General features: G+C 44.4%; 1 protein-coding gene across 2 annotated transcripts in view; it reads right to left on the bottom strand.

The window, feature by feature from the left end:
• The window catches only part of WDR3 (WD repeat domain 3), a 30,576-nt gene that overhangs the window by 3,866 nt on the left and 946 nt on the right, over positions 1-25,764 (bottom strand). For both annotated transcript variants that reach the window (XM_083718644.1, XM_083718645.1), the window contains exons 2-25: positions 25,570-25,713; positions 23,773-23,975; positions 21,444-21,653; positions 20,891-21,009; positions 20,374-20,452; positions 18,761-18,856; positions 17,414-17,524; positions 16,440-16,541; positions 16,220-16,317; positions 15,256-15,360; positions 14,345-14,575; positions 13,743-13,836; positions 11,666-11,767; positions 10,898-10,983; positions 10,452-10,587; positions 9,876-9,932; positions 8,776-8,876; positions 6,823-6,934; positions 6,565-6,699; positions 6,217-6,267; positions 4,455-4,520; positions 3,289-3,381; positions 2,786-2,833; positions 2,370-2,413 (exon numbers count right to left, since the gene is read on the bottom strand). In XM_083718644.1, the coding sequence (XP_083574770.1) occupies positions 2,370-2,413; positions 2,786-2,833; positions 3,289-3,381; positions 4,455-4,520; positions 6,217-6,267; positions 6,565-6,699; positions 6,823-6,934; positions 8,776-8,876; positions 9,876-9,932; positions 10,452-10,587; positions 10,898-10,983; positions 11,666-11,767; positions 13,743-13,836; positions 14,345-14,575; positions 15,256-15,360; positions 16,220-16,317; positions 16,440-16,541; positions 17,414-17,524; positions 18,761-18,856; positions 20,374-20,452; positions 20,891-21,009; positions 21,444-21,653; positions 23,773-23,943 (2,447 nt within the window). In that variant the 5' untranslated portion in view covers positions 23,944-23,975; positions 25,570-25,713. The remainder of the gene's footprint in view (positions 1-2,369; positions 2,414-2,785; positions 2,834-3,288; positions 3,382-4,454; positions 4,521-6,216; positions 6,268-6,564; positions 6,700-6,822; positions 6,935-8,775; positions 8,877-9,875; positions 9,933-10,451; positions 10,588-10,897; positions 10,984-11,665; positions 11,768-13,742; positions 13,837-14,344; positions 14,576-15,255; positions 15,361-16,219; positions 16,318-16,439; positions 16,542-17,413; positions 17,525-18,760; positions 18,857-20,373; positions 20,453-20,890; positions 21,010-21,443; positions 21,654-23,772; positions 23,976-25,569; positions 25,714-25,764) is intronic.

Genomic DNA, 25,764 nt, shown 5'->3' with positions numbered 1-25,764 from the left:
CTGTGACGAAGAGAGGAGAGTAAGGCATGCTCCCACCCCAGGCGTCAAGTAGGGCTGGGCAATTTCAGGTTTCAACATTTCAATGTATCACCAACTAAACATTGCAATTCAATGATACATCACAATGTTGAAAAGGAAGGAGCATCGGCCCAGGCCCTGCAAGGCACTCAGGTGAAACTGCCACCACTCCCACCGCCACTGGCACCCAGAACAAGGAGGAAGGAGACCGTCTGCCTGCTCGACCGGAGCAGGAAGGTAAGGTGTCGGCTGGCCAGCAAGCCCCACCTGCAATATACCAGTGGGTCAAAACACTTGACCCTCAAACTGATCCTGGATGAAGAAGAGAAGAGTTTGGACTTGATAACCTGCCTTTCACTCCCCTTAAGGAGTCTCAAAGCGGCTAACAATCTCCTTTCCCTTCCTCCCCCACAACAAACACTCTGTGAGGTAAGTGGGGCTGAGAGACTTCAGAGAAGTGTGACTGGCCCAAGGTCACCCAGCAGCTGCAGGTGGAGAAGCGGAGACGCGAACCCGGTTCACCAGATTATGGGTCCACCGCTCTTAACAACTACACCACACTGGCTCTCACACTGGATGATGTATCAATACATTGCCCAGGCCTAGCATCAAGCTATAATAGCAAGCCCTTATCAGTGGGGTGCCTCTAACACAGGGGGACCCAAATTTTCATATCAAGTGAGCCACAAGAGTACTTTTGACACAGAACCCATGGGCTGCACACTGCCTTGCCATGCAGAAAGGGGGAAGCGCTGGGCTTTGGGAAGGAGGCATGAGGCTCTGGCAGTGTCCTAGAGTCCTCCCACCTCCTCCCCAAAGATGGGAAAGTGCCAACTAGGCTTTGGGAAGGAGCTGGGAGAACTTCAGGATGCTGCCAGAGCCCTCATGCCTCCTTCCCAAAGTCCAGCACCTCATTTACCTGGCATTGGGGAGGTAGGGTAAGGGTTGGGGGGTTGTCAAATGTTTTTGAGGACTGCCCAAAATAAGGACTTGAGGGAGCACTTGGACCGCATGTTGGACCACCCTTCTCTAGCACGAAGGTGGCAGAGCAACAGCTTCCACCAAAACAAGGCTTTTCCAACAGTTGCTTGCCGCTGCTACTGCCTGCTTTCCCAGGAAGGAACTTCATGTGACCGATCAGCAAAGCAGGGAGCATCTGGATGGAATGAGGCTTAAGTGTCAACTCTTGCAATTTCTAGCCATAGCTCCGCCAGGACACAAACTCCCCGCCATTCCATAACAAGACTTGCTGCAGAAAGTTCGCTAATCATTTTGCAAAGAAGTTGTAAGCTATGTTAAATACACTCACAAGTGCCAACCTCACAGTGCCTGTTTCCCAATGGGAAAGGACCAGAGCTCAGTGGTAGATCCGTTGCTTTGCACACAGGTTCAGATCCTGGCAACTCTATGATTCCTGCCTGGATCCTGAAGAACTGCTGTTGCCAGTCAGGGCAGCCAGTACTGAGCTAAGTGAGCCAATGGTTGGACTAAGTGCTAGGCAGTTTCCTATGTTCCTAAAGCCTGCACATATGCCTGCCATCTCCAGTCAAAAGCACTCTGGTGGCAGAGTACTGACTTTGGTCCTCGCTACCATGCACTATGCACTCTAACTTATGACCCCAATAGTCAAGGACTCTGTGTACTGTACATCTCCAGAACCTGCAGATCTTATATTCCAGATTCAAATAAAAGGTAAAGGTACCCCTCCCTGCCCGTACGGCCCAGTCGTGACCGACTCTAGGGTTACGCGCTCATCTCGCTCAAGAGGCCGGGAGCCGGCGCCGTCTGAAGACACTTCTGGGTCACGTGGCCAGCGTGACGAAGCTGCATCTGGCGAGCCAGCACTAGTGCCGCACACAGAAACGCCGATTACCTTCCCACTATAAAGCGGTACCTATTTATCTACTTGCATTTAGGGGTGCTTTCGAACTGCTAGGTGGGCAGGAGCTGGGACTGAACGACGGGAGCTCACCCCGCCGCGGGGATTCGAACCTCCGACCTTACGATCAGCAAGTCCTACGCACTGAGGTTTTACCCACAGCGCCACCCGCAGGTCCAGATTCAAATACTCAACTTCAAATACCTTCTCACAGCAAGCTGTGTCAACACATAAAATCACAGAACCGTAAAGCTGGAAGGAACCTTGAGGGTCAACTCCCTGCAATGCAGGAATCTCAACTAGATCATACATGACAAGTAACCTCCCAGGAAATAACTACTTTCATGTTTCATGAATGTGCATACATCCTAAGCCCAGAGGACACACAACCATCTTATTCCAACCTCAGCTCCTCCTTCAGTCAAACCTATGAGCCATTCACAATACTTTGAAGCAGCTTCCTGGTACTCACCTTGACTTAACCTTCTTGAGGACATCCAGTACGTAAGCAGAAGGCTGCGAGAAAAGGGCAAGAGTGGATTTCATTGCTAGCTGAAATTTCTTATGGAAAAATCTGTATCTCGTAACGATTTCTCTGGCTCTATAAAGAACTCCCACCCCACATCCCACTCAAAGTGTTGAAAGGTTTGGCCTGCAAACCAATCTCAGTGTCTCAGTTTCTTAAGACAATTATTTTTTATCGAAACAGGCAGCAGCAGAATAATAGAGTAAGTCAAACTAATCAAAACACTCATACCCCAACCCATGACAACTCCCCACCTCCCCTCCATAGCATTGCACGCCATCTGGAACACAAGAATGCCAGGAAAAGGCAGCTTAACATTCCACGTCTCAAAATTCCAGAAAGCGGCCACACACTTCACTTACCGAAATATTGCCATATGCCTGGAGAATAGGGTTTACTGGAAGAGGAACCTGCAGAAAGAAAGCGCAAGCAGGTTGCAAGTCAGGCACACGTCTCTCTGCAGAAAGGCATAATGGTTTAAGTAATACTGTTATATTTATTTTATTGAAATGCGGTGGTTTGGGTATGTTATTACGTTTGCCCTTGTTTTGCTTTGTTATTATGAAATTGGTACTATGTTATTGTTTTGCTATGTTATTATAAAGCTCCTTTTATAGTGTTTGTTTAAAAAGTATTCCTGTTTCCTTTGTTGTAAGCCACTTCGAGCATTTTAATTTATTTTTTTGGTGGAAAAGCAGCATACATATAAAATGAATAAATGAATTGCACACCACACATCGTAAGATCACCAAACAACTGTGCTACCCTTTTTGATCTCCTTCTCTTTGATTTTTTAAAAGTGTTCCGAGAAAGAAACTGGCACCACACTGTGCTGAACAGAACACAGACCACAACTCCTTCCTACCTCTTTTCCTGCCGCTCTACAGATCACTTTATGCTGCTCCAGCTTGGCTGTCTCTTCTCTGTACAGCTCAATGGCTTCCATGATCCGTTCAGCCTACAAACACAAAAATGGCACATCAGCAGCGCAACAAAATGAAGGTGCTGTGATAATGCGGAGTAGATAGTTGAACATCCATTTGATTATGCACAAGAGAGTGGAATAATCAAACACATTTTCACCTGGTGAGACAGCTGAGGCCCTGCCTGTGCACTGTCTCACCAGAGTGGTTGAACTACGGCAATGCACTCACCTTTGAAGGTGACTCAGAAACTACAGCTAATCCAGAATGCAGCTGCCGTGTAGCACTGGCCATAAAGGATCTACATAAAGGATCTCCCAGTATGTTTCCGAGAACAATTCAAAGGGTTGGTGCTGACCTTTAAAGCCCTAAATAGCTGCATACATGAAGGAGCATCTCCACCCCCATCGTTCAGCCCAGACACTGAGATCCCACTCCAAGGGTCTTCTGGCAGTTCCCTCACTGCAACAAGTGGAGGTTACAGGGAACCAGGCAGAGGGCCTTCTTGTTAGTAGTGCCTGTCCTATGGAATGCCCTCCCACCAGATGTCAAGGAAATCAACTCTTTGACTTTTAGAAGACATCTGAAGGCAGCCCTGTATAGCGAAGCTTTTAATGTTTGATATTTTATTGTGTTTTTAATATTTGGGAGCCGCTTAGAATAGCTGGGGCAACCCAGTCAGGTGGGCGGCATATAAATAATGAAATTCTTCTTTTGAAGAAGGGGGGTGGCAGGCTGCTGTAACCTCCCCTGTGCCCACTCCACCTCTCATGGCTTTAAGTGCAGCTGAGAAAGTGCTGCCTTTTCTCCCACAGCTGTAGAACTGCTGGAAAAATAAGTGTGGTGATCATCAAGAGGAGTTCTGCAGAGGTCAGCAACACATCTCTGTCACAGAAGACGTGACTTGCATGTTATGGGCAATTTCCATCTCTAACTGAAGAGGTCGCTGAAGGCTAATTCAGTTTAAAAGCTGTGATTCCTTAGAGACACTCCCAAGCACTAACATGTAACCAGAGCTTTAAACAGAACACTCCAAGCTAGAGTCAGAAAGCCATCCTTTTTCCCTAATGAGTGCCCCGCATTAAGGAACCTGGAGGGTCAATCTTACCGCCTTGACAGTTTCAATTGTCTTCTTTCCTGCTAACCCAGCCTCTCCCTGAGTCTCCCCAGGAACCTGAAAAGAAACCAAAAAAATGGTGTCACAGCCTCTGTAACATCATGATGGCCAAAGCAGTTTTAGCTCCAGTTTGCCTCAGACAGTTGCATTGGTCTGTGTTTGAATTTGAATGGTAACAGAACAGGAACGGTTAACCTGTCGCAGTTTTCAGTGCAAAGCCAAGCTGGTGCAAAACACATTGCTCTGCTTTCCTTTGGACCCCATCAGTGAGGCCGAGAGGGGTGGTCTTGATATCTGGGCAGCCCAGGACCTCCATACCCACTACCCCAGGCTTGTGCCCCGGGGAGGGCACCTCAGTGCTGCTAATGCAGCAAAAGCAACACAGGAGGCAGCATTTTGAAGTTCAGTTGTTGCAACCACAGCAGATGATGTGATTCTTCAGTGGTTTGACTCCCCCCCCCCCCCCCGCAAAAGTGTCTCTTAAGACAGACAAATGCCAACCACAAGACAGTGCCAATATGTCTCCCTGTTTTATTAGCAGGGAAGAAATTATGAACCAAGTGACACAAGGCATATAAAACAGCAACAGGTCTGCTGTGGTAAAATTATGAGCTGCTGTTGCTTCCAGACTGAAGTGGGTGATGAGGGTTACTGCTGAGGGTTACTACTAAGGGCAATTTTCTCATTTTATTTTACAAGATTTGTATACTGCTTGGTTGACAAAGACCACCTAAGCAGTTTACATTTTGCTCTTTTGTTTATGTTCTTCCACTACAGAAACACCACAATGTTGTTGCACTGAAGCATAGCTGACCCTGTCTGGGCAATGCTGAATTCTGTTAAATGCATATTCATTTCCTTGCATATTTCATCAACAGAACTGTTGGATTAGCAACTAATATCTATTTAATTTGTTTAGAAATGTTAAGATCTCACTTAGAATCAAATATAGGGTTTTAGTTAACTATCATTCAGAGTAGACCCACTGAAGTTTTTAGACCTGAGTAAAAGTTAGTTGAATACACTCCTCAGAAAATCTTCAGGCAGTTGGCTTTGCAGCATACCTGCTTCTTGGGATCTGAAATAATCATGGTATTGTTTCCAGTGGGAAACTGTTCCCCTGCCTCACTCAAGCAGGAGGAGAGCAACATGACATGGTCCAGAAAAGGGTGTGCCGGAAGCTTGCTTTCCCCCTCCCCTGGGACTGCAAAGCTAGCCGGGGGGGGGGGCACATTCTGGCCTCTACCATCTAGTAGGGGCCACTGGAAGGCTGCACTATCTGCCTCCCTGGAAAAACATCAACTTGGTCCCATCCATCCTTCAATGAAGAAGCAGCTACTCCAAATCTTGCGTTCCTTTTGTATTACAATTGTGAGCCTGCAAGCAAGGGCTGTCTAATATGCGTGCAGCGATGCTCAGAACATTTCTGGCGCTTTGTAAGTGGTAAGCCAAAATGCATATGATGGTTTTCTGGAAAGCAGATTAAGTGAAAATTCTGGCACAAACTAGAACCGGATGTTATTTTAATTACCAGAGCAAGTGTTCAAGTTATCTCCAAGCTCAATCTAATCGGTAACCCAAAACATGCGTTTGAAATGTCACGCACAAACACAGCCAAGAAATGTGAGCTGACATATTTTACATGTGTGGACTTTCCATTGTAGCTGGAGAATCGCATCTTGAGACTCCCAGGAAACTCCACTGCTTGACTTGGGAGCAAGAACATTGGAATGTGCAAACATATATTACTTACCACGGGCTGGTCCTCCTTTGCTACACTGTCTTCATACTCCATTTCTCTTTGCTGCAGAGGAAAATAATTCGGTTTGTCAGCATTAGCAAGCACTAAAACACACCTGCTTCAAATTCAGAATACCTGAAGCAGCACATTTCCCAGTACATATCTCCTTCCCACGGTCCTTTTACGTCAAAAGTAACTTTAAAAAAAAAAACCTTGGAAAGAATGCCACAAAATATGGACACACAAATTTATTTAGTTATTTTTAAAAGGAAAAGATGCACAAGAACTGGAATCTGGATCCCTTTTAAGATTAAGAGTGGATACCAAAGGTATCCTCTTACACAGGGTGACATTTCTTACCATCTCTCTCTCCTCCTCCAGAACAATGGGCTCCCTCGTCCTTTCCCAGAGACGCAAGGATTTGTCATGAGAAGAGGAGACGAGAAAGTCTCCGTTGGGACTGAGTGCCAAACACCACACTTCCTGGTGATGTCCCTACAAATCAGAGATGCAGATAGTGAGGAGCGAAAGGGGAGAGACCATTCTGCATGATGTCTAGCAATCAATAGACGCGATCTCTGCTTCCAGATTGGCAAATACACACGTCTCCTATTTTACCTCCAGGGTTTGGACATGCTCAAACTTATCAGCATCCCACTGCTTAATCTTGCGATCCTTCCCTGCTGTAAAGAAGAGGTGGGACTTGGGTACAAACTGAAGAAACATCACACTAAAGAGAACAAGAGAAAGATATGGAGTATCAGATCACTACCATTTCCAACACAACATTCATAGTAACATTTCTACATTTCTCAGAGGTTAGTTAGAAAGGGGGAAAGATACATGCAGCTATGACTTCAGTTGCCACTTCCTTCCATTCTCCTGTCCTTATTCTTTCGCTCTGGGGTCTGTGGCTTCCATTCCAGAAGCCCAGGTGCTTTTAAAAGAAACACTAGCAGCCATGAAACAGCGCTCAAGGAGAGCCAAGAAGCATCTGCTGCTGTCATCAGAAGCCCCATCAGCACTACTGATGCAGCATTATGTTGCATTCAACTTAAAAATGATAGGAGCACCAGGGATTTCTCCAGTGAGGTCCAAAGGTGATATTCAATGTTAGTCATCCTGAGAGTAGACTCACTGAAATCAGTGGTTCTATTGCAAGCATGTCTTAACTAGCTATCACCAGCATTTTCCTTGAACTGTTTTCATGGGTTTTGTGAACAGAAAGGGCTAGCAAGTTATGTGATGTCTTGAAGGGAAGCAAAAGCTCAGGGCTAAAACACTGCGGCTTCTTTTCTACAAAAACTCAGATCCCAAAGCACATAGACACAAGCAGTGAATGCCTGCCCTGCACCCCTGGTCCCTTAAGTACCACAAGTGCAAATCCACAATAAGAAAATGAAGTGATGGACATGAGGCAGGAGTTGATAATGCAGGTGAGCTGCGCACAGGTGAGCTGCATGCAGGCTGCTGGCCAGCCCTGTGGAGCCTCCTTTTATTGACACAAATATGCAAACCAGGCAGATACATTTTGGGCTGTGACCTTTACACATCTTCCGGTCCTGAGATCGTGGGGTGGTACAAAGTTATTTTGGCACCTGTTTCCACCGCGTCATTTTCCCCTTGCACAGTGTATGATGAAGGAGACAAAAGGTCTCAGAGACAAAGGCTACAGACAGGACACCGTAGACTACCGAGACCGCAAAGGGTTAGAGAGAGGGTAAGATGTACAGAAAGCGGACACAGGTGGCGCTGTGGGTTAAAGCCTCAGCGCCTAGGACTTGCCGATCGAAAGGTCGGCGGTTCGAATCCCTGCGGCGGGGTGCGCTCCCGCTGCTCGGTCCCAGCGCCTGCCAACCTAGCAGTTCGAAAGCACCTCTGGGTGCAAGTAGATAAATAGGGACCGCTTACCAGCGGGAAGGTAAACGGCGTTTCCGTGTGCGGCTCTGGCTCGCCAGAGCAGCGATGTCACGCTGGCCCCGTGACCCAGAAGTGTCTCCGGACAGCGCTGGCCCCTGGCCTCTTGAGTGAGATGGGCGCACAACCCCAGAGTCTGTCAAGACTGGCCCGTACGGGCAGGGGTACCTTTACCTTTACCTTTAAGATGTACAGATAGCTGTGGCTTTGTCTGTGAGGGGGGGTGCCCCGCCCCCCAAGGTCACATGGTGCAGGCAGACTGTGGTGCCTGCGGGTGGGGAGTGTGCTCCCTCCGGACCCCCCTCCCCACTCTGCAATCATCCCTGCAAGAAAACGCACACCGTACAACTCATAGAAACATGCTTAATATTCCTAACCTTGGAGACCAATGAATGGTGACAGAACTGTGCAGCTGAGCTGTCTGATGCCAAAGTTAAGGGGATGGAAAGAACATTCTGCAGGCTCCAGACGAGAAGATTCAGCAAGGCCAACTTAACCGGCATTCTAGCCTAGAGCTTGCAGAATGCAGCCCCGTATGTTGGACTCCACAGAGGCTATGACAATTGTGAACTTAAGCACCAGAGAAACCTAGTTTTGGGGGCGGGGAGAAATGCTACATCTGGGGCATCTAGGTGCCCTTTGATATCTGCCCACCTGTCATCGTGGGCAAAGAGAGACTTGTGGCAATCTCCAAAGTCCAAGCCCCAGATCTTCACGTTCCTGTCAGCAGAGCCAGTTGCAATTAAAGCCCCATCCTACAGAAGAAAAATGAAAGAAAAGGGAACTCAGTTGTGGATGTGAGAGCATGATTACCCCCAGCTTCCATCTAGCATCCTGTCAAGTAACACACAGAACAAGATCTTGTGTTATGCTTCAAGGAAAGTGAAGCAAATTAATTTCTTAGCTCTCATCATCAGGCAGCCAACTCTAGGTGTCTTATTTCAGTGCACCTAATATGGGCATCCCTACCAGCAGTTCGAAAGCACGTCAAAGTGCAAGTAGATAAATAGGTACCACTCCGGCGGGATGGTAAATGACATTTCCGTGCGGTGCTCTGGTTCACCAGAAGCGGCTTAGTCATGCTGGCCACATGACCCGGAAACTGTACGCCGGCTCCCTCGGCCAGTAAAGCAAGATGAGACCACAACCCCAGAGTCGGTCACGACTGGACCTAATGGTCAGGGGTCCCTTTACCTTTACCAGCAGGTAGGCAAGCAGCACTCAGGCTCCAAGAAACTCTGTGTTACTCTCTGATTTTCTTTACACCAGCTATTTATGCCTCGTGGAATGTTCCAATATACAGTGCAAGCACTTCGTTATTTCAATCAGTGCACATAACTTTCAAAAGTTAAAATAACGACAATCTCATGTTGCTGCACACTGCCTGAGAAGATGAATCAGCCTCTCCCCATTACTCAACTTTCTCACTGAAAACAGAATTTGAGAACTACAGTTACAGTGCCCAGATTCTACATGTCTACACACCAAAGTAGGTATGGACACAGTTTTGGGCTGCCTTCAAGCTAACCACTGGGGGAGCAAGAGCTCCTCAACAGAACGAGGCTACAACTTCTTGCCTTCATTCAACTCATGCCTTTCTATGGTCTGTATTGAATTATGAGACTAGCATGAAGCAGCACAGAGAAGATTTACAACTGGGGGGGGGGGGAATGGGCGTTTGTCATGGAGAAGAACTGCAATATGCAGTTCCATCACTGAACAATGCCAAAATCTCCAACAAATGGCATACTCACATAGGAGATATCCATGCACAGCACGGGCAACTTGTGTCCATAGAGAGACAAAAAGAACTGGGAAGCAAGAAGACGACATGTATATCAGCTAGTTACAGGTTTCTTTATTTAATGGCATAAATTTTATATACGCCACTTGATTGTAAACAACAAACAAACAAAAAATTCAAAGCAATGTATGAAAAGTGTGCAGAAGTGTGGAAGAACCTTGCCCTTTCCACCATCCTCTCACAACCAAAAGCTGAAAATACTATCCCAGTATTTTCTGCTTTTGAATGGCAACATGCCAAAGTTTCAATGTTGATCACATCACATCCATTTAAATGAAGCTGGTAGCATTAGACTATGGGGCCTTGTACATTCAAAGCATATATTCTACTACTTTGGACCCTCCTCTTTATTACAGACTCACATGGGGAGTTCTGCATCCCTATTTGCAGAATACTGAAGAATAATGAACTTGCCAAGATCTCTCTGTGAAAACATGTAAGATGAGGGAACCAAAAGGCCATCACAGCAAGCAGCAACTGCTTCCCAGAGTTTTGGACCTGAATTTCCAAAGATAGTGCTGCTTACCTTGAGGGTATCAGTGTAGAATATTTTCACAGTGCAGTCCAGTAAGGCTACAGCCAAAAGCTTTTGGTTGGGGCTGTACCGTACACAGAGAACATCTTCATCCAGTTGCAAGATGCGTGTCTGCTTCACAGAAAGCCTAGGAAAGCAGAAAACTGATGGAACTGGTATTGCACAGGAAATTCAGAAAGCTTTGTTAGATGTGCATTGCAAGTTCTTAGGCAAGGAGACCCCAAACCTCGGTGTTCAGTGCCCATTCAGAGGTTTGCCATACACCCACCCTTTCCCCCACATTCTCCCAGGGAGGAGAAACTTATGCTGGGAAGCAGATGTCAGCAGATGGGAAGACAATGTCATGCTGTATTTTTGAGGGAACTGTACACTCCCAAGAGAGTGAGGACAAAATGTGGAGTTCAGATGTGCTCTGCTTCCTGAAAAAACACCCTCACCTCTTTTGGACACTGTCCTTATCCTTCACCAGTTCAAACTCCCAGAACTTGACACATTTATCTGCGCCTCCTGTAACAAAGCCACGCTGATGGGAAAGGAAAATTCAGATTTATTTCATCAAATGTTATGGATCACCTCCCACTACAAAAAGTATCAAAGTGATTTACAATGAAAATAAAAACTATAAAAATACAAAAGCATATTAAAAACATAATCACAATACACGATAGCACTAATTGTTGAGATCTTTTGATAAATGGTGGTATATAAGTATAATAATAATAATAATAATAATAATAATAATAGACAATAATGAGCATCCTTAAATGTGGTACCGCTAAAATAATTCATATGAATTATTATTTAAATTTATTGGTCACTTTTTTACCATGGTAACTTAAAGTGAAAGAAACACATACATTAAAGCTGGCATAAAAGCAAAATGAAGAAAATTTTAAAAGACAATCCTGTTTTTAAAAGGATTAAAAGATCCCACCCACTCAAGACCACAGATAACTAAGAGTCAAAGTCCTGGCAGAAAACAAATGTTCCTGCCTGGCACCAAGAGCTATGCATTGATGATGCCAAGCAAGCCTCCCTAAGGAGAGCAATCCACAAGCAGGGAGTGACCACTGAAAATGTCCATTATCTTGTTGCTACCCTCTGGACCACCTAAGCAGGGGGCAAATGAAGAAGGGCCTCAGATGAGTATCACATGGCCTGAGTCTGTTCATATGGTGAGATATTAGAAAGTGTGCTTTAATTACCTGGTCTGAAGAAGGACATATGGACCACAAACCCCCATCATGAGCTTCAATGGTCTCCAATAAAATCCCGGAAGCCAGATCAAATAGCTGCAGCTTCCCTGTCTAAAGCAATAATAAAGCCAGATCATTAGTTACAGAGATGATTCCAAATTCTACAGAAGGTAACTCATTATAGCCTCCAAGTGTGAGAAAGAAGGAAAGTGGGATGGTCAGGCAGATTCAATTACCGTATTTTTTGCTCTATAAGACACACTTTTTCCCTCCTAAAAAGTAAGGGGAAATATGTGTGTGTGTTATGGAGTGAATGCAGGCTGCGCAGCTATCCCAGAAGCCAGAGCAGGAAGAGGGATCGCTGCTTTCTTGCTGTTCTGGCTTCTGAGATTCAGAATATTTTTTTTCTTGTTTTCCTCCTCCAAAAAGTAGGTGCATCTTATGGTCTGGTGCATCTTATAGAGCGAAAAATACGGTACATCTGTCTAGAATAGCATCCTGTTTTGAGCAATGACCCAACAGCAGCTTAGCAGCTTAATTTGCAATCCTGTAAAGTAGGTGGGCATTCTTATCCCATAATGCAGATTTGGGGTTGAAGGGGGCTGAGGCTGAGAAAGAAAGGTGTGCCTAATGAGTTTATTGGTTGAGGCAAGATTCAAACAAGGCACTTTGATTTGTAACTCTCTCTTAGCAACAATGATTTTCACTGCTATTGATTTTTCAATAATTACACCCAAGGCAGATGCCACTGAAGAAATAGAGACGTTACACCATTACAAACTAAGGCACAGGGGCCGGATCCAGCCCAATCGCCTTCTAAATCTGGCCCTCAGATGGTCCAGGAATCAGCGTGCTTTTACATGAGTAGAATGTGTCCTTTTATTTAAAATGCTTCTCTGGGTTATTTGTGGGGCATAGGAATTTGTTCATTTCTTTTTTCATAATATAGTCCGGCCCCCCCACAAGGTCTGAGGGACAGTGGACTGGCCCCCTGCTGAAAAAGTTTGCTGACCCCTGCTTTACACTCTAGCCAAAACAAAAGACAGTTCCTTATCAGGTCCCAGGTGCAGGAGAGAGGCAGCAGTATCAGGGAAATCTCTTGTGATTCATTTGTCACTCACAGCTATGCTCTTAGCACACTCATATGGTTAAAGGTATAGATGAAGAACAAAAAACTCATTAAAGTCAAAGACAACCAGGAGCAGTTTAGCACATCCACAGTCTGACTCATGAGTAAGTATGGTAATATAAATTCTTCCTTATACCATATTTTTCGCCCTATAGGACGCACCGTCCCATAAGGCGCACCTAGTTTTTTGGGGGGGAAATAAAGGGGGGGAAATTATTTTTCCCCCAGGCGCGGGGCTGGGGCGGGGGACACCCGAGCTTCCCCCGACCCCAGCCCCCAAACAGGCAGCTCTCTGCAAGCCGTGGGAGCCCAGCGCTGGCTCCCGCTGCTTGCGGAGAGGTCCGCGAAGCCTGGAGAGCGAGAGGGGTCGGTGCGCATCGACCCCTCTCATTTTCCAGGCTTCAGCGAAAGCCTGCATTCGCCCCATAGGACGCACGCACATTTCCCCTTCATTTTTGGAGGGGGAAAAGGTGCGTCCTATAGGGCGAAAAATACTGTAATTCTGCAATTTTCTTCCAAGTCACCTGAAGTATAACTCCATGTTTGAAAAATATGGTGTTATAATGGCTGTGGTCAAAGTTAGCCATGTAAGAGAAAACATTCCCAGCCACAGGCCTTCAAACAAATCCATAAATTTCATCACCGGAGCCTATTCTCTCCCATGTCTTCAGAGTAATTTGGAAAACACATAGAAGTATACTCCCCTACTGCTCCAAGGCTTATCTAGCCAAAGCAATATACTGAAAATCAGGTATTAAGTGTACAATAAGGATTTTTCTCTCAGATTGTATACCTAGGACTAAACTGCATCTCCCTTTAGGACTCCATTTGTTGAGGAGTTATGCCTCCAGGTATAACATTCCCCATGGTTCTAAGTTAGACATACTGAACTTCTTCTAAAGATGATACTTAAAACATGCAGGGGATTGTTCAGGTTCAGAAAGTACAGAAATTTACCTTGGTTCCTATAATGACCTGCCGATCTCCGGGAACGAAGAGTGAACAAAGCGCATATTCACACGCCATGGTCCGGATACATTGTAAGGTAGACCTGGAATTAGAAATGGCACATGAAAGTTACACATAGAGGGAAGGCAGAATCGGGGGAAGACTCAGTAAAATCGGGAACACATGACATTCCTGACATACATGTGAACGAATGGGTGATGTTGCAGGGAGGAAGGGAGATACTATGAATGAATGGGTGATGTGGGTAAGAGAGAATGAATGGAAAAGGAATGCCAAAAGACCAGAACCGCATATGCAGGCCCCCATCACTTTCCTTCAAAGGACTATGGCCCTCCGTTTCAAAAAAGCTTAACCACAAGGAAGTCTTGTGCCAAATTAGTTTAGTGACTGGCACAACCCCAGGTTTTTAGCTTCATCTGTGGCTACAAGAAGATACCAAAAGATCAATGGCAAAAAAGAAAGGCTTCTTCCTAAACTCAATGTGAATCCCATCTGAATATACAGTATATATAAAGTTAAGATGTTTAATGCTTCCTGTAAACATTTTACTGCAACTAGTTTTTCCTCCAATGGTCAGAGACATTTCATACCTGTTCCAAATCTTAACTGATTCAGCAGCAGCAGAGAGAATGGCAATGTTGTCCGAGCTAAATGCCAGGGTTCTGACATCACTGCGGTGACCACCAATAGTTATTTTGGACACTTGTAGAACTTGGGGTATCTGCGCTCTTGGGTTCAGGCTGTAAGATTCGATTATGTTGTTCTGGAGCATTACAGTGGCTTTCAGCTCCCCTTTTGGGCTGAGTATCAAGTCAAAAGACCTGTTTAATAAAATAATCAACATTGTTAGAAAACATCAAGTAGCAGATAAGAGAGTTGAGGGGGCTAAGCACAATGGTATAGGTATAAAAACACAAGCTCAGAACGTCCCTTTCTCTTGTAGTTCTGGTCAAGTGGCACCCCTGCCTCTCATCAATTCTCTTTTCTTGGTCCCCATCCCTTCCACACTGTGCAAATTCCTTGTCTTGACCTCCAACCTTCCACTGCCAGGTCTGTCCCAGCCCATTTTCCACATGTGCAACCTGACAAGGTACACAACTCTCCTCATCCAGCTCTATCACTCTCAGCGGCCAAAATTCTCTTATTTGTTTAAATAGCTCCTCCATCCTTTGTGCCTTACTACCTAGAATTCTCCCAGACATTTGCATCATGCCACCTATTTCCCAATCCATCAAAATCTACACCAGAAGAAACACAAAAAAAAGCTCACGTACATGTAACTATACTTGCTCACATTTATCCTTCATAACCCTTGGCTTCTCTGAGCTCTCTCTTTTCCTTCTCTCATCCCTTTTACTGTTAATTGCTCTGGGATTTGTGTGGTGGGGATTTCAACCCTGGTCTCCCAGGTCATAGTTCAACACTCTAACCATTACACCACACTAGCTCTCTTTAAGAGCATCAAAATTATGAGCAACACCCTTAAATGCCTTGAACTCACTTGATTTTAGAAGAAGCTTTGATGTTAGTGAGACGCTGAATCTTGTCTTGTAGGCTGCACTCCACAATGATATCACTTTCTTCCTCCTCCACACCTGACCTCTTCCTAGGAAAAACCAGAAAAATTAGACAAATGTTAACCTCAGCTTGAGTCAGAAAATAAGAGCAAAAATGCATATAAACAGGATAATGTCATGCTAGTGACAACTGGCAGCTCTTGAGCCAAACGCAACCTCTAGGGCAGTGTTTCCCAAACTTGGGTCACCAGCTGTTTATGGACTACAATTCCCATCATCCCTGCCTAGCAGGACCAGTGATCAGGGATGATGGGAACTGTAGTCCCCAAAAAGCTGCAGATCCAAGTTTGGGAAACACTGCTCTAGGGGGTGTCAACTAACTCCAAAGTGCCTCTTTGTTCTCCTGAAACTGCTTAGGTGGAATTTACTTGCTCTTCTCAATCTCTCCCACTATCCAATATATTTCAGCCAAATCCTCTACAACTAAACAGTTATCTGCTTTGTTTTGTGCTGCGCTAAGAGGGCAGAAGAGAGCTGCATTGCTGAGATTTCCCATGAAATGCCCTAAGCTCCATCTCAAGGTGGCTAAGTAGATTAAAGGTCTTGTAACAGGCAGAGTATTATGCAGCTGTGTTGCACCATCAAAACTGACAAGGCCTTCCACACACAAGTCTTAAGGGGAAGGATTAAAGAATGCATTTTAAAAGGCAGTAGATTAGAACTTTATTTTACCAAGCCTCTCAGCAACATGTAAAATAAATGTACTGTAAATTTGAATGTTATACACACCATTATTCTAATTGCAAGTGTTGGATTTACTCATCACAGATTATGAAGCTACATTCAAAACCCTTTGCATAGGATAGGACACTTCCATCCTGACATGAATCAAGCCCTTTATTGGTTCTCAGCATAGAAAAATAAAATGTATCGGCAATATGCATTTACTTGGCTTTTTTCCTTGCTTTCTTCATCTTCCTCTCAATTTTCTTGCAAACCTCTTGTTCGCTAAGGACATAAAACACTTCCAGGACAGAGTCTGTTCCCTTGGAAAATGATAAAAAAAGTCAGTTGCAAGGGTCTCTGAACCAGAAATTTCTATAGAAAAGTGCTCAAAGAAAGGTAGTAACACCCCTCCCCCCGTTAGTTCCAAAAGCTAGTAACATACATGGCAAGCGAGAATCCGCCCTGTGCGGTCGGTAGCAAGATTAACAACTCGGTCCCTTCCTTCCCGCATGACAGAACCAGCTTTCACGCATCTCAGGATGTGCTAAAAACAAACAAAAAGAATTGAAAACAACCATAGTGCTATTTTTCAAAAAATATGTCACCAAAAGCGTACATCAGAAGAGAATAGTAATTCAGGACAGTATTGCAAATAATTGGTACTAATACACCATAAATGGCTTCTTTCAAGGGGACTCCTAAAAGCACTGATGGTCTGGAAGTCAAACATTCTTCCAGATACATAAGAGTATCAAGAGATGTTCAACCTAGCACTGCAAGCCAAGGTAAGTACACCGTAAGAATGGATTCCCAGACTCTCCTTCCACAGTATAGTTTGCTTGCCTCCAACTACAGCAAAAGCAACCAAGGGTCAGCGGCCAGTTACAGAGCAGGTATCTCAGAATTGTGGGTCCAGGAACAGTCAAGGCTGTTTAAAGCAGATCAGCTACAGCACTGAATCTAAGGATGCACATAATTACTTTTTAATGCAAAGAGGAACCAACATTCTGACACAGATCCTGCATCAACTTGCCAATGCATTAAAGGAACGCATTTCTATGGAACAAAGATTACTGCTAAAAAAGGGGGGGAGCAGGAGGTCTTGTTTAGGGAAGAGCAGAAGACAAGAGACTGAACACCCTCACCCACATTGTAAGAAATCCTTAGGGCACCAAATGAATATGGTTTGAATCCAACCTGACTGTCCATCACAATTGTCTATTCTGCCCTTCAGAGTTTTTAGTTTTCTTTTATATGGACCCATGTGCACAAATAACACAGAAAACGTACCCAGTGATAACTAAGAGCACATTCACCCTTTGTATGCATTTCAGATGGGGACATTTTAACAGATTTTACATATGTTGAAGAAGACTCATGAATGCTGTATCTCTAAGATCACAAGCAGAAAACTACCTCATCCTCCGTCTCATCCTGATCTTCTGTCCTATCCTCTTCAGAAGATCCTCCAGTGCGGTCTGCAAGCCCTTTGCTTCTCTTGTACTCTGGCTCACTTGGGTCTGGTTCCTGTTTATGGTGCCAAAATTAGTAAAATACATTTAGAATAATGACAGGGCCTCACTCTCTAACTTCCATTTTCCCTCTTGCAAGCCAATTCTTCATTCCCTTAACATTTTAACAGGTGCAGAATGGAAGATATGCTCACACTTGAAAGCCAAAGGATAGCCAAGTGCTTGACAACTGAGTTAGTGAAACAACTAAAACTGAGCATTGGGGCAATTAGGCATAAAGCATGCTGAACAGACGCTGACTTCCAACAGTGCTGTGCCCACTGAAAACAGAAAGCAAGTCACTGTTATTATTTAACTTCTCAGAGATTCACCTTTTGGCCAGCCAGTGCAATCAAATAGCCAGCTTCATACTGCATGTGGCCTTATCCAATGAAACAACGGGAAGGAAATGAGAGGAACCATGTGGTGGCCGAGTAATCTCTGAGGCACCTCCAGTTGCTCCCATATTGTAACAGGGAGTGTAGGAGGAGCTAGAGATGACTGCTTCACAACCCAAGTGATCCCTTCAATTATAGTTACAGATTCCGACCAGGGAGAAGAGTCAGCGGAAGAAGATTGGAATAAATTTAAAGACTACCTACAGAAATATTGTAAAATTAATGAATGTTAGAATGATGTTGGATAGAAATTAAGTGGTTTCCAGCTGTAATGCTTAAGGGAATATGAAAAAAAGGCTTAGAAACAGGTAAAAATTTAATGGTAAGGATTTGCTGAACTAACAATTTGAACTGGAATACAAAAAAGGGAGGTATGAGGAGGTCCAGGAAACAAGTCAAAGGAAAATAAGCAATGGAAAATCTGTGTGTTTTTAATTATTTTTATTTTTGTATTTTTGTTATCTTTTTCTTTTTACTTTTATTGTATTATTATTAAAAACCTTAATAAATATTCTATTAAAAAAACAATTATAGTTACAGATTCCATGTATAATTCCTGCAGCTTTGCATCTACAAAGCTTTATTGTCCAAATAAAGGCAAGGAAGTGACTTTTTCCTCAAAAGGCCATTGCTGGAACTTCCTAGGCCACTTTTAATACAAGACAGGCAGCGGTATAGTCAAAGGACTAATGTTAACAAGGCACAGGAAAATTATTGTTATTTGTTTAGATTTACGTCCTACACTTCTGCAAAGTGTTCATGGAGGCAACCAGAGATATGGAATACAAATAAAGGAATCGTATAAATTCCATAAAAACAAGCAGGTACAAATGTTATGATGCAAGTGTTCTTACCTCCTGGAAATAGCTGATGTCCCAGGCCCGCAATTCACTGTCAGCAGAACCGGTGATAAGCAGCTTTTCGTCAGAAACTATAGCTAATCCCCACACCTAAATGAGAACATGCCAAAGGGCTTCATTATCTTTAATTAGAATCAGCCCCCTCATTAACAGCAATAAATAAGCAATTCAAAACCAATTTGGATTCCTTGTATTCGTAGGATAAATATGTAACTAGAGCTACTAAATGAAAACGGGCCACTTTTTGAGAAGTAGAAAAAGGGTCCTGTAACATGTTGCTCTGGAACTGCCCCTTCTTATAGAATTCAACCATCCCAGACATCTTCTGGTGAACCCCCCAGCACCATGCCTTTCCTGGTCCCTACATAATGGAGTTTGTGCTTGGCCTCCAGTGCTGCACCTTCTTTCTGATCAGGATCGCTGTACCACTAAATGTCTCCTTCTCACTGGTGGCAATGACTAACACCCCCCCCCCCCCGTATTAGCTGGTTATTCTGCAGTGTGTATGTAGGTGGAAAAAACCACTATTGACTTTTAGATGACAGAAACAGCACAGCAATGAAGCTGCACAATGCCCTTATGCCTTGAAGTAGACAGGAGCTAACTGGGTGAGGACTCCTTCCACTTTGGCAGTCGGGGGGTGTCTATGGAAGCAAAATTTGAATTGGCCCTTTCTACTGGAGAAAAGGGAAGACAGCCACACAAGAGATACTGTCCCCTTGCTAAAGGGGGAGAGATTAATTAGTACCACTTTACCTAAGAGATACTAAATGAAAATATCCTACAGAACACACACCATCACAGGTAGAAGCCAAAAGTTCTGTGCAAGACAAACACCTGTAAAATTGGCTGGAACATTTATTTATTTATTGAACATACCCGGAGGTCTAAGGCAGCTCACAGAACAAAACCACAAAACACATAATCAAAATAAAAACAACAACCCAATAACACCCCCTTCCAACATCCTACTACACACTTTCTGGTTCACTGACTATTGCAACAGCATGCTTTCCTGTATGTCAGAGAAACAAAATGAAACGTTTGCACAACAAAATTTGTAGACTGGACCACTAACATCTTGTCAAACAACACATTTTAAATGAAACTGGGAGAGGGAAAGGAAAGAACTGTGTGAATCCTGAGATTGCCATACTTGCCTTTTTATTTATCATTTATTTTATCACACATACAATAAATGCAATACTTCCCCTTAAAGATGAACTAACAATAGAAGCAAATTATGAACTACAAGGGGAGCCAGTTTATCGAGATAGGTAAATTCAAATTCAGAGGTGGTATTCTTCCTACTGACAGTGTATCAAAAAGACATATGATGCATCTCTCAGATGAATTAAGGATATGCTCATAAGCACACATTTAGCTGGGAATAAATTCCACAGTTACTTGGAAAGTAAGTTCAATGAGGCTAGCTTCTGAATTAAACAAGCATAAGTAGACTTCTTGTTTTCTAAGCTGTCTATGATCAAACACACAACTTCTTATCCTACCTTGCCTAAAAACCAAAGCTAGAGAAATAGGGAAACAACAACAGCCATGACTTTTTCTGCATAATCTTGTTATATGAACTTCTGCATCCTATTTACCTCAGTACGGTGCCCAACCAATGTTTTGAAACAGTGTTGTGTATCCAGGTCCCACCATTTCACCAGGGTGTCTTTTCCACTGTCAAAAAAAAAATAGACAATGAATGGCAACAGTTTCACCCTGCTTAGACTATTAGGTTAATATTAAGCACTCTGGGACAAGCATCTCTGATCTGTCGTGGCTGCCATATGTGTACAAAGTATCAGTCACAGTGTGTGAACTGAGAGTTTCAAAGGTCGGCATAAACACGCATTACAAAGTGGAAAAACTAGAAAACAGGGCCATGTACAGCTTCACTTTGATGAAACACACAATTCCTTCCTTGGAGGTTTTAAAGCAGAAGTTGGATGGCCATCTGTCATAGATGCTTTAATTGAGACTCCAGCATTGCAGGGGGTTGGACTAGATGACCCTAGAATTCTATGATTCCCATCTGAGACACAGCACCTCTTAACTCTCCCTTCAGAACATATTTTAGCAGGTTTGCCTGATGTATTCTTAACTGAGCACCTTTACCTGGAAACCAGGATATTCTTCTCCTTCAAAAGGACCACCTGTGTAACGGCATCTTTGTGGCCCTTCAGCCGGTACAAACCACTCTCATTGATCACATCCCAAATGATGACATCTGTGTCCTAGAAGGAGAAGGACACTGAGAATGAACATATGCTACTGCCTTAGCCATCCTCACTATAAACCAAACCGAGCAAGGGATTCAAGGCATCAGAAACAAGCAAATACCAACCCACAATTAACCCCACTGTATTACTTCACCCTTGTCCTCACATTTTAAAACACAAAAATATTAACAGGCTAGATACTGGATATTTTTATGGCCTTCTTTCTTCATTGTATCACCTTTTCATGGCCCTCAAAGCAATTTACAATGAAACAGAAATTTTCAATTATGACAATGATGTTCTGAAGCTGCAGGGATGTTATGTTCAACCAACACACCAGACCTCATCCACTACATGCCACATACCTAAATTTGAACCGCATTATCAACAATCAGTTGACACACTTTAGTTACATCTATTACCCACCAGTTATCCAAAGAATTTCTAACCTTTGATCCTGAAGCCAGTCTTCCTCCCAGCTCATCATACCTCAGGGCAGTAACGGCAGCCTTATGACCATTGAAAGTAACATTTCCTTCACCGCTTAGGAGACTGAATACATGGATTGATCCATCCTCATATCCAACAGACAAGTGAAGACCATCTGGAGATGGGCAAAGAGCAGTAACCTCATGCTTTTGGCCCTGAAGGATGAGAACCTGCAAGGTGAAATACAAAACACAGTTGTCATATGGTGTGACACAGCCACGCGCACCTAGAAAAGGCTGGAAGGGCACATCTTTTAATTAAATATATGCTGCAAGCCTTAGGACTCATAACACAGATTTGTTAACTACTGTTAACCATCATACACAGCAATTTAAAGTGCAGGGATTCCCCCAAGTCTGCTAATACCTTATTAATAATCGATGTTGCTGCTATTTTGACTATATACTCCACACTAAGAGGAATAATAATAATAATAATAATATCTTTATTGTCATTGCCCCCTCTCAGGGACAACGAAATTACTTGGCTGCTCCATCCACCCAGATAGGGCACTCCACTTAAAATCAGAACAACTATAAAAACACTAATTAAAACAATATAATATAATACAGCAAGGAAGATTAGATGACTTCAAAGTCCAGGCTTCCCATTCAGGGCCGAGATTGCTCTGGAGAAGAAGCTGTTCTTGAGGCGGCTCGTTCTTGTCATCATCGTCCTGTATCTCCGTCCCGACGGCAGGAGCTCAAAGAGACAGTGACCAGGATGCGATGGATCTCTTACTATGTCCAGTGCCTTCCTATGGCACCTTGTGGCATAAATCTGCTCTAAGGTGGAGAGTGGGCAGCCAACAATGCTCTCTGCTGCCTTAACAACTCTGCACAACCCCATCCTGTCCTGGGTAGTACAGCTTCCGTACCACACACATAAGCCATAAGTGAGCACGCTCTCAATGGCACAGTGATAGAAGGCAAGCAGCAGTTTCTGCGGAAGATGGTTTTTCCTTAGGATTCTTAAAAAGTACAGTCTCTGCTGCACCTTCTTCACAAGCCCCCTTGTGTTGACACTCCAGGACAGATCCTCTTGTAATTCAATACCCAAAAATCTGAACGTTGTTACCCTCTCCACACAGACCCCATCAATCAAAAGTGGATGGACATTGCTCTTCTGTCTCCTGAAGTCCACCACAAGCTCCTTTGTCTTCCTTGTATTTATGAGCAAGTTGTTAGCTCTGCACCACTCTGTCAGCCGCTCCACCTCATCTCTATAGTCCGTTTCACCCTCCCTTTCAGAGATGAGCCCAATCACGGTTGTGTCATCTGCAAATTTGACAACCCTATTACTAGGGTGAGCAGCGACACAATCGTACGTGTAGAGAATATAAAGGAGCGGACTAAGTACGCATCCCTGTGGTGTTCCTGTGTTAGTCTTAAGTGTATTAGAGGTATAAGGGCCCAACCGAACCCTCTGGGTGCGGTCCGACAGAAAGGCCGATATCCACCCACAAAGTGATAACTTTGGGGAGCCCCAGATCTTCCAGTTTAGACACCAGACGTTGTGGTAGAATGGTATTAAATGCCGAGCTGAAATCTAAAAAAAGCAGTCTGGCATAACACCCCCCCCCCCCCCGCTGCTCCAAATGTGCAAGAACGGCATGGAGGCCAATCGCCACAGCGTCCTCTGTCGATCTTTTCGTTTTATAAGCAAATTGGAATGTGTCCAGTCCCTCTGGTAAACAGGCAATGACATAATTTCGTACCAGCTTTTCAAAGCACTTCATGATTATAGGTGTGAGTGCTACTGGACGAAAGTCATTCAGATCTTCCGGGATAGATTTTTTTGCTATTGGAACGATAGTAGAGGACTTTAGGCAGGATGGAACAATAGCCTGGGCTAGGGATCGATTTAAAATCCCAGTGAAAACTCCTGCTAGTTGGTCTGCACAGTCTCTCAGTACCCTTCCAGCTACCCCATCTGGCCCTGTGGCCTTCCTTGGGTTGATTCCCTTCAGCACCTGTATTAACAAATAAATAAAGGGGCAGAAGTGCTAGCAAGAAAGAGATTACCACTGAAAAGCTCTAAGAGGCACTGCTATAATGTCAACTCTTATGCTTAATTCAAGTATTTCTCTGCAATATGAATAACCAGAGTTCTATCCAGTGTAGGGAATGGCAATAGAAAAATGCCAAAATGGAATATTGGGCCATCAGCGGACACCATCACAACTCTGTGACCACAGCAAACAAAAATACAATATTATACATGAAATGCAAGAAACGCGACATCTTGGACTACTGCACATCCTTCTCAAATGCTAAGAAAGTTGCTCACCTTCTCTCCTTTCCGAGTATCCCAGATGAAAACATGTTCACAGGCTGGCACTGCTACATAACGACCTTTTTCGCCCCGCAGTGTCACATAGACAATATTCCCTTTTTGGCTGGCAACCACTCCAAAAAGGGCAGCGCCTGTGTAACGTAGATATTGCTTGGTAAGCCCCATGGAGAGATTCGCAGGTCTTTGCAGAATCCAGTCTGGACAAGAAGGGGAGGAGGCAAATGTTAATTCTGAAGCAGAAATGCAGAAAATAAGTATTGGCTCTCAGGCAATGGCTGTTTTTCTTCCATCTCTTAAGAATTAGCATAGAAACATTCCATTCCATTGTATTTACAGCCTTTCCCGCTATTTTTAAAGGATGACTCGGACATATGCTTTTAGCACTGCCTTTAGGATACATCTGTGCAGATGTTATCTACACATACAGTTCAGGTCCATCAGAACTAAACAATTTGATTTTCCCAGGACATTGCCAAAGAATAGCTCGGTTGGTACAGCATGAGACTCTTAATCTCAGGGTCATGAGTCTGAGCCCTGCATAGCTGGGGGTTGGATTAGATGAACCTCGGAGTACCTCCCAACTCTACAATTCTAATCAGGCAGGTAAACAATGTAAATTAGCAACACCTTACTCAAAGTATGTGACCTGGAGAGCCAGTAGCCCTGCTCACATGCTACTTGCATGCAGGGCACATGTGTACTGATGGTGGAGCTGGGCCACACTTTCAGCCCCATCCTCGCTGTCAGGTCTTCTTCCTGCAGCATCCATATTCAGTGTGGCTGTCCGCTGACGTATTCCAATGCACGGACCCCAATTCAGGTACAGGGCTCTACTGCCAATTGTTTGTTGTTGTTATTTAGTCGTTTAGTCGTGTCTGACTCTTCGTGACCCCCTGGACCAGAGCACGCCAGGCACTCCTGTCTTCCACTGCCTTCCGCAGTTTGGTCAAACTCATGCTGGTAGCTTCGAGAACACTGTCCAACCATCTCATTCTCTGCCGTCCCCTTCTCCTTGTGCCCTCCATCTTTCCCAACATCAGGGTCTTTTCCAGGGAGTCTTCTCTTCTCATGAGGTGGCCAAAGTCTTGGAGCCTCTGCTGCAGGATCTGTCCTTCCAGTGAGCACTCAGGGCTGATTTCCTTAAGAATGCAGAGGTTTGATCTTCTTGCGGTCCATGGGACTCTCCAGAGTCTCCTCCAGCACCAGAATTCAAAAGCATCAATTCTTTGGCGAACAGCCTCCTTTATGGTCCAGCTCTCACTTCCATACATCACTACTGGGAAAACCATAGCTTGAACTATACAGACCTTTGTCAAAACAAAAAAAATTCCTTCCAGTAGCACCTTAAAGACCAACTAAGTTAGTTCTTGGTATGAGCTTTCGTGTGCATTCTTCTGAAGAAATGTGCATGCACACGAAAGCTCATACCAAGAACTGACTTAGTTGGTCTTTATGGTGCTACTGGAAGGAATTTTTTTTCTTTTGACTATGGCAGACCAACACGGCTACCTATCTGTATACAGACCTTTGTTGGAAAGGTGATGCCTCTGCTTTTTACGGACTCCCTACACTTGAGGAGGTACTCACGAGTTGGAATTTCTCAGCAAACACGCAAAGAGGAGAGGGTGACAACTACAGCCCCCCGTGCTCTGCCGTCCACACGGATGTGCCCTCTACGCGGGAAACGAGAGCAATGCACTCTGCACTGGGTCAGAGACACTCTCTTTCTTCCCTTCCTTGGGGAGCTCTGGCCCAAGACCCCAACCACTTCCCCCGCCCGCCTGGACCCACCGTCAGCTGCAGCTTTATTTCCCGCAAGCTTCTGCGCAGCACGTGCTCCTCATCGCGGGGCTCGAAGTTCCGGGAGCGACTGACCATCTGAGGGAACCGGAAGGGGAGGGGCGAAGCGTCACCGGAACAGGAAGCCGCTTTAAACTGCGACGAGACTTTTTTAAAAAAAAGTATAGAGACACCCTGACGTCGTTG

This window comes from Podarcis gaigeae (assembly GCF_964106915.1).
Source record: "Podarcis gaigeae genome assembly, chromosome: 17".
In the NCBI taxonomy this organism is placed as follows: domain Eukaryota; kingdom Metazoa; phylum Chordata; class Lepidosauria; order Squamata; family Lacertidae; genus Podarcis; species Podarcis gaigeae.
Note: the sequence above shows the minus strand (reverse complement) of the source record. Positions and strands in the feature narration are given on the sequence as shown.